Consider the following 16,794-nt stretch of genomic DNA (forward strand, 5'->3'; position numbering starts at 1 on the left):
ACAGGTAACGCTTGTAAACACCAGTGTTTTCTGGTATCATTCTATTGGGCTGTAGAACAGGTAACGCTTGTAAACACCAGTGATTTCTGAGATCATTCTATAGGGCTGTAGAACAGGTAACGCTTGTAAACACCAGTGTTTTCTGGTATCATTCTATTGGGCTGTAGAACAGGTAACGCTTGTAAACACCAGTGTTTTCTGGTATCATTCTATTGGGATGTAGAACAGGTAACGATTTTAAATACCAGTGATTTCTGAGATCATTCAACATGGCTGTAGAACAGGTAACGATTTTAAATGCCTGTGATTTCTGAGATCATTCTACAGCGGAGATAAATGTGGCAGCTTACTGGCTTGCTATTAAGCACAGTTTATTTTTCTGAGTTTCATTTTTGATTTATGACACGTTTATTGTATTGCTATGTAAAAACAGTTTCGTTTCGACTGTGAATACGCAAATATTAGTTTGTTGTGTTTTTTTTTTCCCAAAAAGGAAGCTAATTCACGTACATTTATGTAACACGTACTTTATTAACACTTGCACTAAGATCCACAAAAGCTATTTGCACGTAATCATCTCTAATTAATTGTGAGCTGATAGGCTAAAGGGAAGGCAACTAGTTAATAATCTGGTAAGGGGGTACAGTCCCCTTCGTAGCGCATCCATAGGCCGAAATTGCGGAGCGCGTTTTTTAAGCAACAGTCGTGAACCGTCAATTCTCGGTTAATATTCCCATCACACTAACTACAAGAACTATGCACTCCCTACAAATTGTGAAGCCATCTGTCGCGTGTTCAGACACAGCAAACATGGACAAATTATAATAAGTGCTTCAATAATACATATGTATGAATATTGTTCATGTTATGAACGAAACAGATCTTCACCTATTAAAATACAGGCTTTTGAGACCGAAGACAGCACAAATGTTTACGCGTTTCAAAAGCACAATCGAAAGAGAAAATGACTCACACTCATGAATGTTATGATAATCTTTAACATAACATACATTTTGATCATCCTTCTAACTTATTCAAAATGTTAAAGAAGACTAAATTTTTGTAACGTTTAATTGTACATTATGATAAAACAGCTCAGTATTTATATCATAAATATTTTACTTTTTTTCCAACAGACTTCAAGACATTAACGTGAAACTAACTTATATCGACCACACGTTAACTTGAAACAACAGATCGCTTTCTCGTAGGGTCCAGCCTAACATCGTAACAGATTAGAAACCTTTACACATAGGGTGTGGTTTCGTTCCAGCTAACTTGAGCTCCTTGCCACCTGTAAATGAAATATAGAACATCAGTCTCATATTCAAAGACCCGAAAGCAATATTACAAAAATTTGCTCTCAGGTTTATATTTCACTTATTTTTTGTGAATAGTCGAAATACCTAATTTTCAACATCCCAAGAACCTTGGTCTCATTTTACTGGTGTATTTAAATTCCAGTGGAGAAACAAACAACCCTTAGAAGTAACGTTAGTAGAAGTGGCTTATTTAACTCCAATTTAGTAACTGAAATTACTTTGAGTAAAATGTAAGCACCGTAACTAGCTATGGGGCTACCAAGGTCGTGTCCTCATTTTTTGTTTGTTTCGGGGTCTTCAGTCACTCGCATACACAAATATATAATTAAGAGTTATAGGGTTTAAAACCCAAATTTGACCTCGGTAGGACGTTAGCTCTGGTTACGGGTGCTGTACGTAACTAACTTAGACCCATAAATACTATACAGACATACATACATATACCACTTTGGTTGTGTCTGTGACCCTTGAATAGAAGAAGATAAAGACCGCACTAGACGGTTCAGCCAATCAAGGAATGTATTAGGTATCTATGTCACAGATTATACATGCGTAACTTTTATTTTTGATGAAAAGAAAAGAAACCTGTAGTAACGCCACGTTTACAGAGGGTCTAGAGACACCTATACTTTATAGTATCTGTATGGTAAACCTTCTCAGAAAGTACGTACACACAGTAGAAACAAGTACGAACACTCGATTCGTTCAGAATGAAAACAATTTACATAATATAGTTACAAATGGTCCCTACATTTATTAAATAAAAATGAGAGCTCGAGAAAATCACCGAGTTTGTTTTTTTTTCTTTCCACAACGTACACATTCAAGGCTTTGATTCCAAAATAAATCGTAAACTAGAATTTAATAGAGAAATGTTTTACATTTCAGATAATACGTTTACCCACTATGTAAATAAAGAATAAGTGTTAAAACCGGTTTGCTCAGTGATCTGTTTTCTCATTAAAAAGTAGTCCTATGAAAAAAGAAGGCCGTATTTTAGTGACATAAATTTGTTGTGAAAGGAACTGTTTTTTGTATGTTAATTATCTCACTTGTCTTTATATCAGCTCCAGTTTCTGGTTATAAAGGTATGTAAATAAGGCAGTTTATTGTTTATTGTTAAGATAAAATGTTATAGAAATCAAGTAGTTCGTATACTGACTGACAGGACATTCGTTGTTAATATAAATTATTTCGGCCCGGCATGGCCAAGTGGGTTAAGGCGTTCGACTCGTAATCTGAGGGTCGCGGGTTCGAATCTTCCTTCGCACCAAACATACTCGTCCTTTCATCCATGGGGCGTTATAATGTTACGGTCAATCCCACTATTCGTTGGTAAAAGAGTAGCCTAAGAGTTGGCGGTGGGTGGTGATGACTAGCTGCCTTCCCTCTAGTCGTACACTGCTAAATTCGGGACAACTAGCACAGATAGCCCTCGTGTAGCTTTGCGCAAACAACAAACACAAGTTATTTATTCCGATTTGAGAAGTTATGCGACGTACTAACGTTTTTCTTCAGTGATTTTTTTAAAAAGTGAATATATTTTGTTTCAGAAATGTCGCCCATGAAAGATTCACCAGTGGCGTAACTACAAAACAATGTCTCCCCCCCACATAAACAAAAACTACATTTAGTTCCCCATAATTGTAGTTATGATTCCGGTTAATTGACAATGCTAACGGAATAGTGCAGCCACTCTTTAGTTCAAATAAATTACACTGTGTGGCTCTTCCTTTGTCTGCAACCCTTAAGTTTGTCAGCCCCCTGCTCCCTCACCCCTCTTCGCTGGGGTTGTGGGGGCACATTTGTTGGGCATCAAAGCAAAAATTATCAAACGTTTATAAAACCTATTAACGGATATCTTAAAAACGCCAAGAGAAATGTTCTACACCAAAACCATAGTGTAGCACATGAACCATCTTGCCGGTTATACATGTAGACTCCACACACTGAACATGAGTGAGCTAAATCTCTCCACATGACTTTAGTGTTGACAGCAAATAACTTTGAGTATTGATTGGATAAAGAACTTTTTAAACTACTAGTTATTAAGAGAAACAGATTTAACAGTTTCATTTTGTCTTGTAAATTAACAGGCCTAATTAATTCGTGTTTCTGTTGTTCTTATGATATAATGTAATTGAATTTAAATCTAATTTATACATTTTAAAATCAAATTTTATGTTAACTATTCTTAAGACTAGCAAGATAGTTGAGCCTCCAGAATAGTTAGTGCTTTGTGCCACTTTGCTATAGAACATAAAACATGGTATTAATCCACTTACTTTGATATCAAAACTCTCTCTAACACAGGCATCCTATACTCGTCTTGAGGTTTGTTGTACCTGGTATCTGAAATTTAACTATTCCATATAAGTTTGATTTAAAAAAGTAAAAACTTCAAACATCAACAACAACAAACATAAATTGACTTAAATAGTGTGAAATAGTGAATTGAATAAAAAAATCATATACATATGATCCTCTTCAATCGTTTTAGAAAATACTATTATTATTCAAAACGATTTTATACAATGAAAACATTTCTGTACAAAGCACGTGACAGATAACTGTATCAACTGTACAGTTTGTTTGTTCTCTTCATATTTCGCGAGGGCTATCTGTGTTAGCAGTTCCTAACTTTTAAGAAATAGACTAATAGAAAGGGCAGCTAGTAAACATACCCACGGACAACTATTTCACTAACGAACAGTGGGATTGACCGTAACATTTATAACGACCCTGCGGCTTAAAGGTGAACATGTTTGGCGACAGGTTTTGATCCCGCGACCCACACACTGCTATACGCAACGGTCCTGATTACATCATTGACAGTAATTAAAAGGGTTGGATTTACAGACAATTCAGCGCAGATAGCCTTCGTGTATCTTTGCGTGAAATTGAAAAACAAACAGATAGATCAGGATCATATAATAAACCTAACTCACAACAGATCAGGGTCATATGATAAACCTAACTCACAACAGAATCTACACTTTCAGCTTTTTTCTTCTCGTAATATTCTTTACATTTAATATAAAGAAACTAGTTTTTATTAATTTGTTTGTGTAATTTCGCGCAAAATTAATCAAAGGCTATCTCTGCTAGGCGTTCCCTTGAAGGAAGGCAATTAGTCGTCATCATATACCATCAACTCTTGGGCTACTCTTGTACCAACAAAAGTAAATTGACAGCACATTATGTCCCCTGCATGGCTAAACAACGTGTGTGTGTGTTTTCTTATAGCAAAGTCACATTGGGCTATCTGCTGAGTCCACAGAAGGGAATCGAACCTCCTGATTTTAGTGTTGTAAATCTGTAGGCTTACCGCTGTACCAGGGTGGTGGGGACCTAAATATTGTGAGTAGAGCGTCCTAAGAAAACTAGGCCCGAAAAAAAAAAACAACTCTTAATGTACAATGTAATAGTCAACCTAAAGTTGAACACTGAATGTACCCAATTATTACTACATGAGTATATTTTAATTACACTGTACAATTAATTATTGCACACAATATATACAAAAGTGCACTTTTAGACAGGTAAATTGATTTTTAGATTTATTACCTCATTATTGTACTGTAGATGTCGTTATACAAAGAAAGATTGTTCTATACTCTCAAACTGCATTTCCAACGATTTACAGATAATCTGCTTCGAATATTTTGTCTTCTTCTTCATTACTTACCCAGCGTGAGTATTGTTGGCTGGTGATTTGCTGGACAACCATTGAAGTAGTGTAGATCAAAACGATGTTCTGCACGGTGATCACGTGTTAGGTCTCTTCGTGTGTGAAAAAGGACGCCATATTTATTCTCTGCTCGTATGACCCATATCGGAAAAGATGGCGTTTTTAGACAACTTCCTAACTATGTAAACAACGCAAATAATAAAGTGTTGTTATTAAACGTAACATATACAGAATATTAATTAAAATAACTTATCAAGTACGTCCTTGGGTGATTTAATTATAAATATTAATTTTTTGGCAAGGGTTCAAACAACAACACCTATTGAGATATTTGTTTGTCTTTGAAATTCGCGCAAAGCTACACGAGGGCTATCTGCGATAGCCGTCCCTAGTTTAAGCAGTGTAAGACTAGAGGGAAGACAGCTAGTCATCACCACCCATCGCCAACTCTTGGGCTACTCTTTTACCAATAAATAGTGGGATTGACCGTCACATTACAACGTCCCCACGGCTAAAAGGACGAGCATGTTCGGCGCGACAGGTATTTGAACCCGCGATCATCAGATTACGAGTTAAACGCCTTTACCCACCTGGCCATGCTGAGCCTTAAGATGTTTAAAACAAACCTATATTAATGAAGTTGGCAGACAAGATTGAATTTTCGTTCAAAAGCAAAATAACTTTTTTTAAAAGTTTATATTCGTACTATTAATAAAAATGTAATGTAAAAGAATCTACGAAGTGCAATATAATATTTATTTATTTTTTAAACCTACCAATTCTATAATTATTTCGATTTTAATCAATGAAGGATACCATTTCAGTTTAAACGATTAATACAAATGAGCATTTCCATTAAATTAGTTCTTTTCTATTCTTTGTCTCATTGATTGTAAGAATAGAGTGTTTTGAACATAATACACATTTACAGATTCTACTTTCTTACCTGTGTGGAACTTTCATCATTTCGATTCCATACTAGAGCACCAATTTCCCCTCTGGACATCAGACCAACGTGTTCTTTAACCTAGTATTATAAAACATTGTTCTATTTTTCTTAACTAAAAATTCAAAAACATGGATTGTTGCCCATTTAGTAGTTTCGTTTTAGAGATATTATTACAGTTTGTTTGTAGTTAAGCACAAAGCTACACAGAGGTCTACCTGTGCTCTGGCCAGCAGAGATATTGAAACCCAGTTTCCACAGAGATTTCGTTGAGCCACTGGGGAGCTATTATTACAGAACTTGAAAATGGAAGAATGAGATATTTAAAGGTAAAAGAATTGAGGAAATTAAGTTTCTAAAAAAAAAAAAAAATTGAAGACAGTAAATGTAACGAAAACAATTGAAGTTGTTGTAGCTAATCGAACAAGTTGTGATGGTTCAGTTTTGTTTATTTCTGATAATGAAAAAAAAAAACGCATAAAAACGCCCCTAGTAAAGGAGAAGGGAACAAAATTTTGCCAACAACAATTATTTTTTCTGTTAATTTTGCTTTAGTGGTTTGTATTTAAAGATTTGTATACTGTTAGTATTTTATACGACCCTTTCGATGCTATAATACTGCTGGCTATTTATATATGTATTTCTTTGGGTCCGGCATGGCCAAGTGTGTTAAGGCGTTCGACTCGTAATCCGATTGTCGCGGTTTCGAATTCCGGTCGCACCAAACATGCTCGCCCTCCTAGCCGTGGGGGCGTTATAATGTGACGGTCAATCCCACTATTCGTTGGTAAAAGAGATGGCGGTGGGTGATGATGACTAGCTGCCTTCCCTCTAGTCTTACACTGCTAAATTAGGGACGGCTAGCACAGATAGCCCTCGAGTAGCTTTGTGCAAAATTCCAAAAACAAACAAACAAACTTGATAAAAGTCTGTGTGTGTGCACCTGCTTATAGTTGGTGAATTTCTAAACTGATTATTACCAAACGTGGCATAAACCTTTCAGGGATCAGTGGAGAAATATTGCATTATTTTAAAACAGTTGGCTGACAACCTAGACCATGCCAACCTAAGTAGCTCATACTTAGATGGAAGTCTAAAATTCTATTGTAAACCGATCAAATATATTCCAGTTAAAAACAAAGCTGCTCTCGTACATATATAGAGAAAAATGTATGTTTTTTTTTAAGTTTTAAGAGCACAAGTGTTAATCGTGATTTAATATAATATTATATTGTCATTAGTACTTTTAATACGTTGGTGACTGGGTCATAAATATTTTCGAATATTTTTACACTGGAACCTCAATAAATTTGAATTACTAGCTTTACTTGATAAATTAGACTGTTAAAACATGCGCAGTTAATTTTTAGCAAAACTTTTCGTGTACTTATTCATAAATCAAAACTAATAACTAAAATTGTTATTTCATGTGACTTTCACATGTGTTTTCTAGTTTTCTTATTAATAAAGAGTATTATTGAAAACAACGTATTTGTTTTCTTTGTTTGTTTGTTTTATTTTTATTTTGCGCAAAGCTACACAATGACTATCTGCGCTAGCCGTTCCTGATTTGGCAGTGTAAGACTAGAAGGAAGGCAGCTAGTCATCATCTCCCACCGCCAACTCTTTGGCTACTCTTTTGACAACGAATATTGGAATTGACTGTAACATAATAACGCCCCCATAGCTGAAAGGGCAAGCATGTTTGATGTGACAGGGATTCGAACCTGCGATTCTCAGATTACGAGTCGAGCGCCCTAACCACCTGGCCATACTGGGCCCAACTGTATATGGAGCCTTCCTTTTGTTCTCATGTGTTGCCGCTAGACAGTGATGTTGAAATTCCAAGATGAACCAGTAACCTGCTTGAAACTATTTAAAGTGTGAAAACCTGTTTTACTTCGATTTCTCTTACTTCTTTTTTGGTTCTTTTAAAATGATTATTATTGCTTAGTGGAGATTAATTCTTTCGTATTCAATCACAAGTTTCTATGGGTCAAGAAAGTACAGTAATGAAAGTAATTATAGAAACATAAATACAGGAGTCATAAACAATAAGTAGTTGTACCTGGATAGTGAAGGTGTTAATTGTACAAACTTTATCACAGAAAATACAAAAGAAAAGCAAACAAGCCATACAGTGCACTAGTATTTCACATTTACGTTTATATACGTATAACTGTAGAATGTTGTTCCAAGTATCCTGTATTGTTGCCCACAAATCAGCCAAATTGTTTTGGTTACATTTCGACTTTTTAAATAATATACCGTAACAATAATATTGATATCGAGACATTGTGCGGGTTCAAGAGGTTGTTTGTGTTCCATTTGCCTTGTTATTCTTAACTTATCGTTTCACTATATTTACTGTACGATTTGGATCATTGTCTTACGGGAAGATGAATCTCTGCACGACGAGTTGTGTTCCTGGGAAAAGAGCACGATGGATCTGAATCTGATGCACCTATCAACAGTCAGGGTGCCATCACTTTTATGTGAGTCAACTAAGATGCAGCTTTGCGCTTATCTCTCACATGTTTCACACATGTTGTACTTTAATTATGGTATCGTTCTTCGAATTTGTATTCATGTGTTTAAAAAAAACACACTTTTTTTTTCACTGTGTGCAGTGCTATTCCCGCTTCATTTCTTTAGTTTGACTACCGTTTCTCAGCAGCGGTTAAAGAGTAGCTACGCATCCGTTCAGACTACTTCAAGGTTGTTATGTATATTACAACCAATCACAGCAAAAACTTTCAGCACGCCACTGCAGTGCATGCACTATGGCAAAATTCATTTTCACACGGTACAGGGGATGGTATTTCCTAGTATTTGGCTTTTTTATATATCCAACAATTTCATACTTTTTCCCATGCATGTTAAAGAAGCATTACATATGAAAGTTAGTTGAACAAGATAACTTATTTTTTTCATTTTTTAGACAGCCTTACAAACTAGTTTCCAAACTAACTTACTTACACCTGCCACGTTGTCCTCGTCTATTGTATGCATCACACCATTATGTAGGTAAGGGGTAGCCCTTCCTGTAAGCAACAATGTCATAAGAGCTTGCGTAGCCTCGCACACAGGGGTCAGTAACTCAGTGTATTCTCCATTTAGGTCTTCTTTTACTCTGCGTGTATTTCGTACAAATTAAATGGCAAGTTTAGTAAATTGTAAAAAAAACAACTTAATCTTTATTATTATTAGTTTAATTTTCAAACATGAGCAAATCAAATCTGATAATCTCGAAATATTTTGCAATAATTGTTGGAATTATTCATTCACAATACACTTAATACATATTAATTCTATCTACAGCTGTAAATAGCAAATAATTTGATTATTATAAAGTTTACTATACGTTTTAATGTTTTTCAACATCCAAAAGTTTTTTGTTTTTTTATAATATCGGAAAGTGATGAGAAGCTTACAAAATATCAATTTATGTCCACACTTAATAAACATTTGTCATTCTCAATATCTTTACAGTAAGGAATACCAGTGAAATGTCATCCATAAATGAACCCCATAATAAAGGAGTTATAAGTTTCCAGGTCCAAAAGAAAAGTCTCTGGTCATAAAATATCATTTTTTTTTTAATTACGAAAATATTCGATAAATTTTATTTGAGATTTAAAATTGCTTAAGCAAATGTTTTGTGAGAATTTTGGCCTTAACAAATAAACATATTGATGAATGTAGAAGCTTAAGAAAAATTATGTTTCACTTCAAAAAATATTATCAATGAAATTAATTTTATTTCTGAACAGTTAAATGCATCGTTGTTTGAAAAAGTGTAGGCTATTTTGTGCTAATTATGTATGATGACTTTAGACAAACTTTTAGTATTTGAAAAGTTAAAGCGATATATCAGTCAAAGCTGATGAAAACAACGATTTGCTCCTAATTCGTATTGTACTGAGGTACACTATACTATCAAAAGAACTGGAGCAGCCCACCTCTGCTAAGGCTGAACTTATCTACACTAAAATAGTGTACTGCTGAATGTGGTTTATAAAGGATATATTCTGACACAATCAGGCAGCTGGAATTAGTATGTAACTATAGAGTTTATGAAGGTCGAAATATGACATACACAGGTCAAAAAAGCATAGTAATGGAAGTAATTATGAAAACACAAATGCAGGTCAAAAACAACGAGTAATATGCAATACATATGTAATCATAAAGTTTAAAAAGGTGAGAATGTGACACAGCCAACTGGAATCAATATGTAGCCATAGGGTTTTTAAAGGTCAGATTATGATACACATAACCAGCTAGAATCAATACGCTTCTTAGAAAGTATCGTATTTTAAGCCTTGTAAGACGCACTTTTTTCTTTAAAAATACCTTGAAAAAATCCCCATGCGTCTTCCAAGACAAAGGTAATGGGTTTAGGCAAAAGGTTAACTTAGGGTCTACTCTAAACGGCCTCTCATACAGATCGTAATCTCATTACTTACCAATTACAAGTATTTTCAAGAATTCAATTTAACTAATATTGTCGATATACTGCAAAGAATGTGATGTATTTAATTGTATTTACTCAGTAGGTTGAAGAAAGTTAAGGCTACATCAAGTTGTTGGTTGCTGAGTCAAAATAGTTTTTCTTATAATTGTCTTTCTAAAATTTGGGTGCGTCTTACACAGGAGTAAAATACGAAAGGTTTCGGACTTTCACAATAAAGAGATCACTTGACCTAGTACTGGAGCTACGAGCGTTTGAGACATTATTTCTTATCCAAACCCGTTGTGGATAATACACAGATATATGAAAACCCATTGGATGTGCTTATCCGAAATGTCAATCCAGTCAACCAAACCTAATCATCCCCGATCCATAAACCGCGAAACACAATCGTGGATGTAAGGTTTCGGCTCTTATGGTGAATACTTTGACATGGAAAGATGGTTAAAAAAAACACACACACTTGCTTAACTTTGATGAGAACCTAATAAACACAATTTGCATATGGTGTGTCACTCAAACAATAAAGAATGGCTGAATATGAAACATATAACACAACTTGAAACATATTATGATACACATTTTTGATACGACTGTGTCAAAAAGAAGTTAAAAGTATGAAACAGATAACACAACATCAAAATAGTATAAACGTGTGAAACCGAAAATATGACACCAAAAGAATCTAAACCTATAAAATAGACAGTACAACATCAAAACGACCTAAAAATATGGAACAAACAATGCGTTTTGAAGGTTAACCAAAACATATATATAGAAAGAGTACCCATAACAACATTAAAAACAGAGAAAAAATATCAATACACAATATTAACGCTACCGAAAGAGGTCCTAATGTTGTATATCTAATAAATTTTTGTGCGATTTACATTTCACTTAAAAGCTAGTCTATGTCATAACTTTGATTTTCTCTAAATTAACTTTTAAGTTACTAAATCTTGACGACTAACATGTATATTTTCGACTGACTTAGCCAAAACTATTATTTATTAAAGAACCTGGCAGAACTTTGACCAATCACTTCAGAATTGTGAGCGACATAGCAGATGATGGTTGTTTGAAAAACCAATTAAAATATGAGAGAGACGTTTAAAAACCTATACGATTCAACTAATTTAACAATACATTAAATAAAATTGGAACGTCTATAGCTACAAATGGGAACAATTATTTATATATCTAATATTACCTGTCTATACCTCGGGATAAAATTATACTGTATAGAAGTAGCATCACGCCGTTGCCTGATTCTTGCTGGAACTATAGAGAAAAAGAGAGTCAAAGAATTCAGAAATAACTAGTCCTAGCGTCAAAACATGTAATGAGTTTGTAAAACTTTGGTTTATAGTTTGTGTCACTAGCACCAAGCACTCTCCTCATTCGTTCTGTATATCTCAATGCTGTTTCTTACGATTAGGGATATTGTTTAAGTTAATATTCTCTCATTCATATCAACTGCTTTAATTCATGCTTTTCGACTGAAGATTCAACATCTTTAACACATTTTCTGAAGTCAGATATTAGTCAAACTTTCTCACCACAATTTTTATGAAAGTACGTTTGCTTGTACCATACAGCATTAATCCGGGTTAGATACCATACTGATTAGTTATACCACAATTACGAGTTAGATAAAACACTGACTGTTTAGTTACTACATTTATTGATTATATACCACAATTATGGATTAAATATTACACTGACGGGGTAGATATAACAATGACGAGTTAATTACCACACTAGAGTATTAACTACCACACTGGAGGATTAATTACCGTACTACGGTGTTCGATATCACACTGGTGGGTTACATACTTCACTGGCAGGTTAATTACCATATTTGCGTATTAGGTATCACACTGACACTAACTGATTGGATACCACTCTGTTACTTACAGGAATACCACATTGTTACTTACTGGTTAGATACCAGACTGATATTTACTGATTAGGTACCACACTGTTACTTACTGTTTAGGCACCACACTGTTATTTACAAGTTAAATACTTCATTGCTACTTACTGGTTAGATACCACTGTTACTTATTGGTTAGGTACCACACTCTTAGTTACAGGTTGGATACCACACAGTTACATGAAGGTTAGATATCAAACTTAAATATCTGTGTTTGAACATGATACTACATATTCGTTGGAAAAGAAAAATGTACTGAAATGCTTATGATATCCAGTACTTGGTAGATTTTGTTTCGTCTTTATTTTTCCAACAAAATATTTCCTTTAGCCATCAGTTGGATGCTCAAAATTGCTGTTGTATCGACTGTTTCCATCAAATTTACATCTTTCGTCATTATGTTTTAATCATAAAGCTGTGAATGTAGTTTTACAGGAAAAAATACATTTTTTTTAAAAAAAAATGTGCAGAACATAACATTGGATTATATGTTCATTATTAAGGCTAAACATTTACTATATTTTTTGAAACACATTTTTTTTTTATCTTCACGTGACTTCATATGTTTGAAAGTAACTTTCTTGCCTTAGTTAATTAGAATTTCATTATTAAGTATTTTATATTTTACCAGACAAAATATTATGCCAAGTTATATATCATCAAACATTGATGTGTACAAAGAGCGCCATCTATAACAATCTTATAAACCGCTTAGAGTTTCGCAACTGCAAAATTCTCTAGCGAAGGACACCTTTTACAAACTATTTATAAAACAAAAAAAAACATGAAAGGTGTTCAGAATTAGTTTAAACAAAGGCATTTTATAATATGTTAAAATGGCTTTCGATCACTCCACTAACCTGCCAAACCACTTTTCTTGGTATTCTAATTATTAGTTGTAGTTCTTACACGACAGAGGCCAACGACCTTCACTTACACTATGAACGGGTATTAAACTCACATAGGCCCTAGCTACATGTCGTAACATAAATCTACTTAAACGTAAAGGTTTTGCAATATTAGCGGTATACAATAATATGGTACCTATCTTTTTATGAAGCTTGCCATATTCCTGTCTTAACCTTAATTTTGGATATTTTCATTTGGGAAAAAAGTCTGTTGCTATTAATTGGCCTTAAACAGAGATGTGCGAGGAAAGTATCACAATTCCTCCACCAGTACTCTATTTATCAATACAAGTTCAATTTTCTGTGGATTCTGGCGAGAGATTTTTACCGTCTTTTCTTTGGAAATCAATGCACTTTCGTGTTGCGACGAACCTTTAAGCAGACAACGAAAATGATGAGAAAAATAGAAATCGGTAGATGTACGAAAAGTGTGTAAAAATGCCCGGTTCTGGTAATTTATCACAATTTATCTTCACAAGCACCACTTCCATTTAACAATATCCGGAAATACCAATAATTTTTCCTATTAAAAGCGCGCTGTTAAATTAACCCTGTGCATACAGAAGGTGAAAGTTCGTATATCACAAAATTTTACATTCATATTTTAATTAAAGTGTTTTCTTATTAACGTATGTCGATAAATTTGGCACCAAGGCGTAGTGTATAACTAAATTTTATCATTACATACATCTTAGTTTCTTTAAAAGTTCTCGCAAAATTTCATTATGAAAATAATATAACTAATACCTAAACACAATGCATATACCTTTTGTAAAACAACCACTTCAAGATTTTCGAAACTAGGTTACCAATTCAATTTCCCAATATAGTCGTACAGTAAAACAAACTCATGTCAAATCGGTTGATACTCCCCGAGTTTATCAACATTAAAATTGTGTGTCTTGTTTATTCATACACTAGTCATCTCGGGTCTGCAGGTTCGAATCTTTGTCCCACCAAACATTCTCGCCTTTCATCAGCCGTGTGGGCGTTATAATATGACGGTCAATCTGGTTATTTGCTGGTAAAGTATCCCAGAGTTGGTGGTAGGTGATGATGACCAACTGCTTTGTTTCTGTTTTCTGTTGTTTTGAATTTCGCACGAAGCTACTCGAGGGCAATCTGTGCTAGCCGTCCCTAATTTAGCAGTGTAAGACTAGAGGGAAGGCAGCTAGTCATCACCACCCACCGCCAACTCTTGGGCTACTCCACCAACAATAGTGGGATTGACCGAAACATTATAACGTCCCACGGCTGAAAGGGCAAATGTCACGAGCCCGCGACCCTCAAATTACGAGTCGCACGCCTTAACACACTTGGCGTGCCGGCCCCTGCCTTCCCTTTACTCTTTCACTGTTTAATTAGGAACAGCTAGCGTAGGTACCCTTCATGTAGCTTTGCTTATTCATAGTATTATTTTCTATTAAACCAAATATATAAAATAAAAAATGTTGTAAAATAGTATTATAATCACCCTCTGCTCTTTAACTAAAAAGACACTTAAAAATAAAATTTCCAGTTTCAAACAAAAAGTAAATCCATGTTGGAATACTATTTCTTAGGACGGTCTTAAATTATAGTATTTTATTCTATGATAAACAAGATAATATTTTAAAAGCTTATTTGCTAAGTAGTAAATACATCAAAGTATTTTAATTAACGAAAATATCGAGTTTAGACTTACCAAGTGTACATGTTTTACAAGAAAATAAACTGTCTCCTCTTTTCTCTGAAATTCGAACAAATTTATCTGTTGAGGAAAAGTGCGCAATAAGTCTGTTGCTATAAAACAAATATAGACAGAAAATTTCACTTCAAGTACACTGACAAGTGAGTAAATAGTATAGGCTACAAAACTATATAATGAATTAAAACTATATTGGATTCTAATGAATACCTATACATCTGATTTATAAACGGCGAAAGAACACTTTCAAAAATAGTCTCCTATTTCTCTTAAACAGCATTTTCTTGTGAACTGCTTCAATTCAATAATTCAAATATAATAATGTATTAGATTACATAATAGTTTTGAGTGAAATACTACCAAGGAAACATTTTTATTTGGCATATTTAACAACAAAAAAATATAAAATACTTTAATATTGAAACACGTGTTTTGGGAAACTCGTACACGTTTTTGTAGGTTGTATATAGTACAATACTTATTTATTTTGTCCATAACGTTTCACCAGACTTACCTGACATTATTACTTGAATTGTATCTTGCCAAATGTTGCTCGATAAGCCTGTTGAAACGTTGTGGACAAAAGAAACGGAAGCTTTACTATGTACAACAGATAAAGGAAATAATTTTGTATTAAAATAGGCTCGTGTAAATATACATTGCATTTTGTTAGTTAAATTAATTAAACACATTTGAAATAACACTACGTAGTCATCTACTGATCCACCTTTTCTGTTAGTCCATCCGGAGTGTAGTTGAGTTCTCTCTCCAAGTATGCCTGGTCTCCAGGTAAACATATTGTACAACGTGAATTTTCTGATCCAGCTTTCCAGATGATATCGGCTAAAGCAAGCCCAAAAGCTTGTTGCTGCCTGTCTTTGTATGGACGTAAAGAGTCTCTGCAATTAAAGAAGACAGGGGATATGTTAGTTTTCGTGTTGTTTTTGTATGTGTGTTATACGAAACATTATTGTCTGGGTTTGATTTAAATAGATCTAAAATTGCATCATGTACACATTCGTGTAAAGATTTACTTAATGGTTCAAAACGTAATATAGTGGAAGTACTTTCTCTAAATACAGGGATAAGTAAAATCAGCAACATTTAAAAAGATTTTACAATATTCTCCTACAGGAGGATGATTGGCTTTATTCGCAAAAAGATAACAAAATACACTATGAAATGACCTCAAGAATTAGTGCTTTACAAAGCGGTCTTTCGGTGAAACAGAGGAAAGTTTACGGACCTATAACACTAAAATCCAGGTTTCAACTCTTCACTAAGAACAGAATATAAATAATCTGAAATATAGTTATGCACTAAAACAAAAATTTCAAAGCCTATGTCTGTTAAAAACAACTGGAAAAAATATTTATTGTAATAAAACCAAAAGTTTTTCACGCATTAAAATCCAGCATAATCTTTTTTATTATGAAATCTAACAAAGCGTTTTGTGTTTTTGGCATCCTATAGGTCACATAACCAGGTCTGAAAACTCCAAAATTCAGCAGCCTAGTCCAGCTGTTAACACAAAAAGCAAATTCTTATCACTCACCTAGGAATTAAAGTGTGGGTTGTGTTCAACAGTATTTAAGTGTAAACATTTCATCTCCGATTCGCAGCCCGTCAAAATTAACCACCAGGTCAAACCTGACCAATCTGAAAAAGCAGTGGCGGCGCCAGGATATTTTTGTTGTTTGTTGTTTTTGATTTTCGCACAAAGCTACTTGAGGGCTATCTCCGCTAGCCGTCCCTAATTTAGCAGTGTAAGACTAGAGGGAAGGCAGCTAGTCATCACCACCCACCGCCAAATTTTGGGCTTCTCTTTTA

The 16,794-nt window shown here is 34.3% G+C and overlaps 1 protein-coding gene across 1 annotated transcript; it reads right to left on the bottom strand.

The window, feature by feature from the left end:
* Window positions 1-1,053: 1,053 nt before the first annotated feature.
* Window positions 1,054-11,709, bottom strand: LOC143258078 (inactive ubiquitin carboxyl-terminal hydrolase MINDY-4B-like). The gene is made up of 6 exons (XM_076517102.1): window positions 11,644-11,709; window positions 8,939-9,092; window positions 5,960-6,040; window positions 5,011-5,191; window positions 3,608-3,674; window positions 1,054-1,294 (listed from the first exon to the last, which is right to left on the bottom strand). Exons 1-6 carry the CDS (start codon window positions 11,685-11,687, stop codon window positions 1,246-1,248), a joined length of 576 nt encoding a protein of 191 aa, XP_076373217.1. The 5' UTR covers window positions 11,688-11,709; the 3' UTR covers window positions 1,054-1,245.
* Between the last annotated feature and the right edge of the window lie 5,085 nt (window positions 11,710-16,794).

Source organism: Tachypleus tridentatus, chromosome 7 (genome assembly GCF_004210375.1).
Source record: "Tachypleus tridentatus isolate NWPU-2018 chromosome 7, ASM421037v1, whole genome shotgun sequence".
Classification (NCBI taxonomy): Eukaryota; Metazoa; Arthropoda; class Merostomata; order Xiphosura; family Limulidae; genus Tachypleus; species Tachypleus tridentatus.

What these genes read in the sequence shown, in the direction of transcription:
- LOC143258078 (XM_076517102.1), bottom strand. Translation starts at nt 11,687, where the DNA reads ATGCTACTTCTATACAGTATAATTTTATCCCGAGGTATAGACAG. An exon ending in ACGAGGACAACGTGGCAGGT is followed by an intron (nt 6,041 to 8,938) that starts GTAAGTAAGTTA and finishes TTATAATACTAG; the next exon opens with GTTAAAGAACACGTTGGTCT. An exon ending in ATGATGAAAGTTCCACACAG is followed by an intron (nt 5,192 to 5,959) that starts GTAAGAAAGTAG and finishes TTGTTTACATAG; the next exon opens with TTAGGAAGTTGTCTAAAAAC.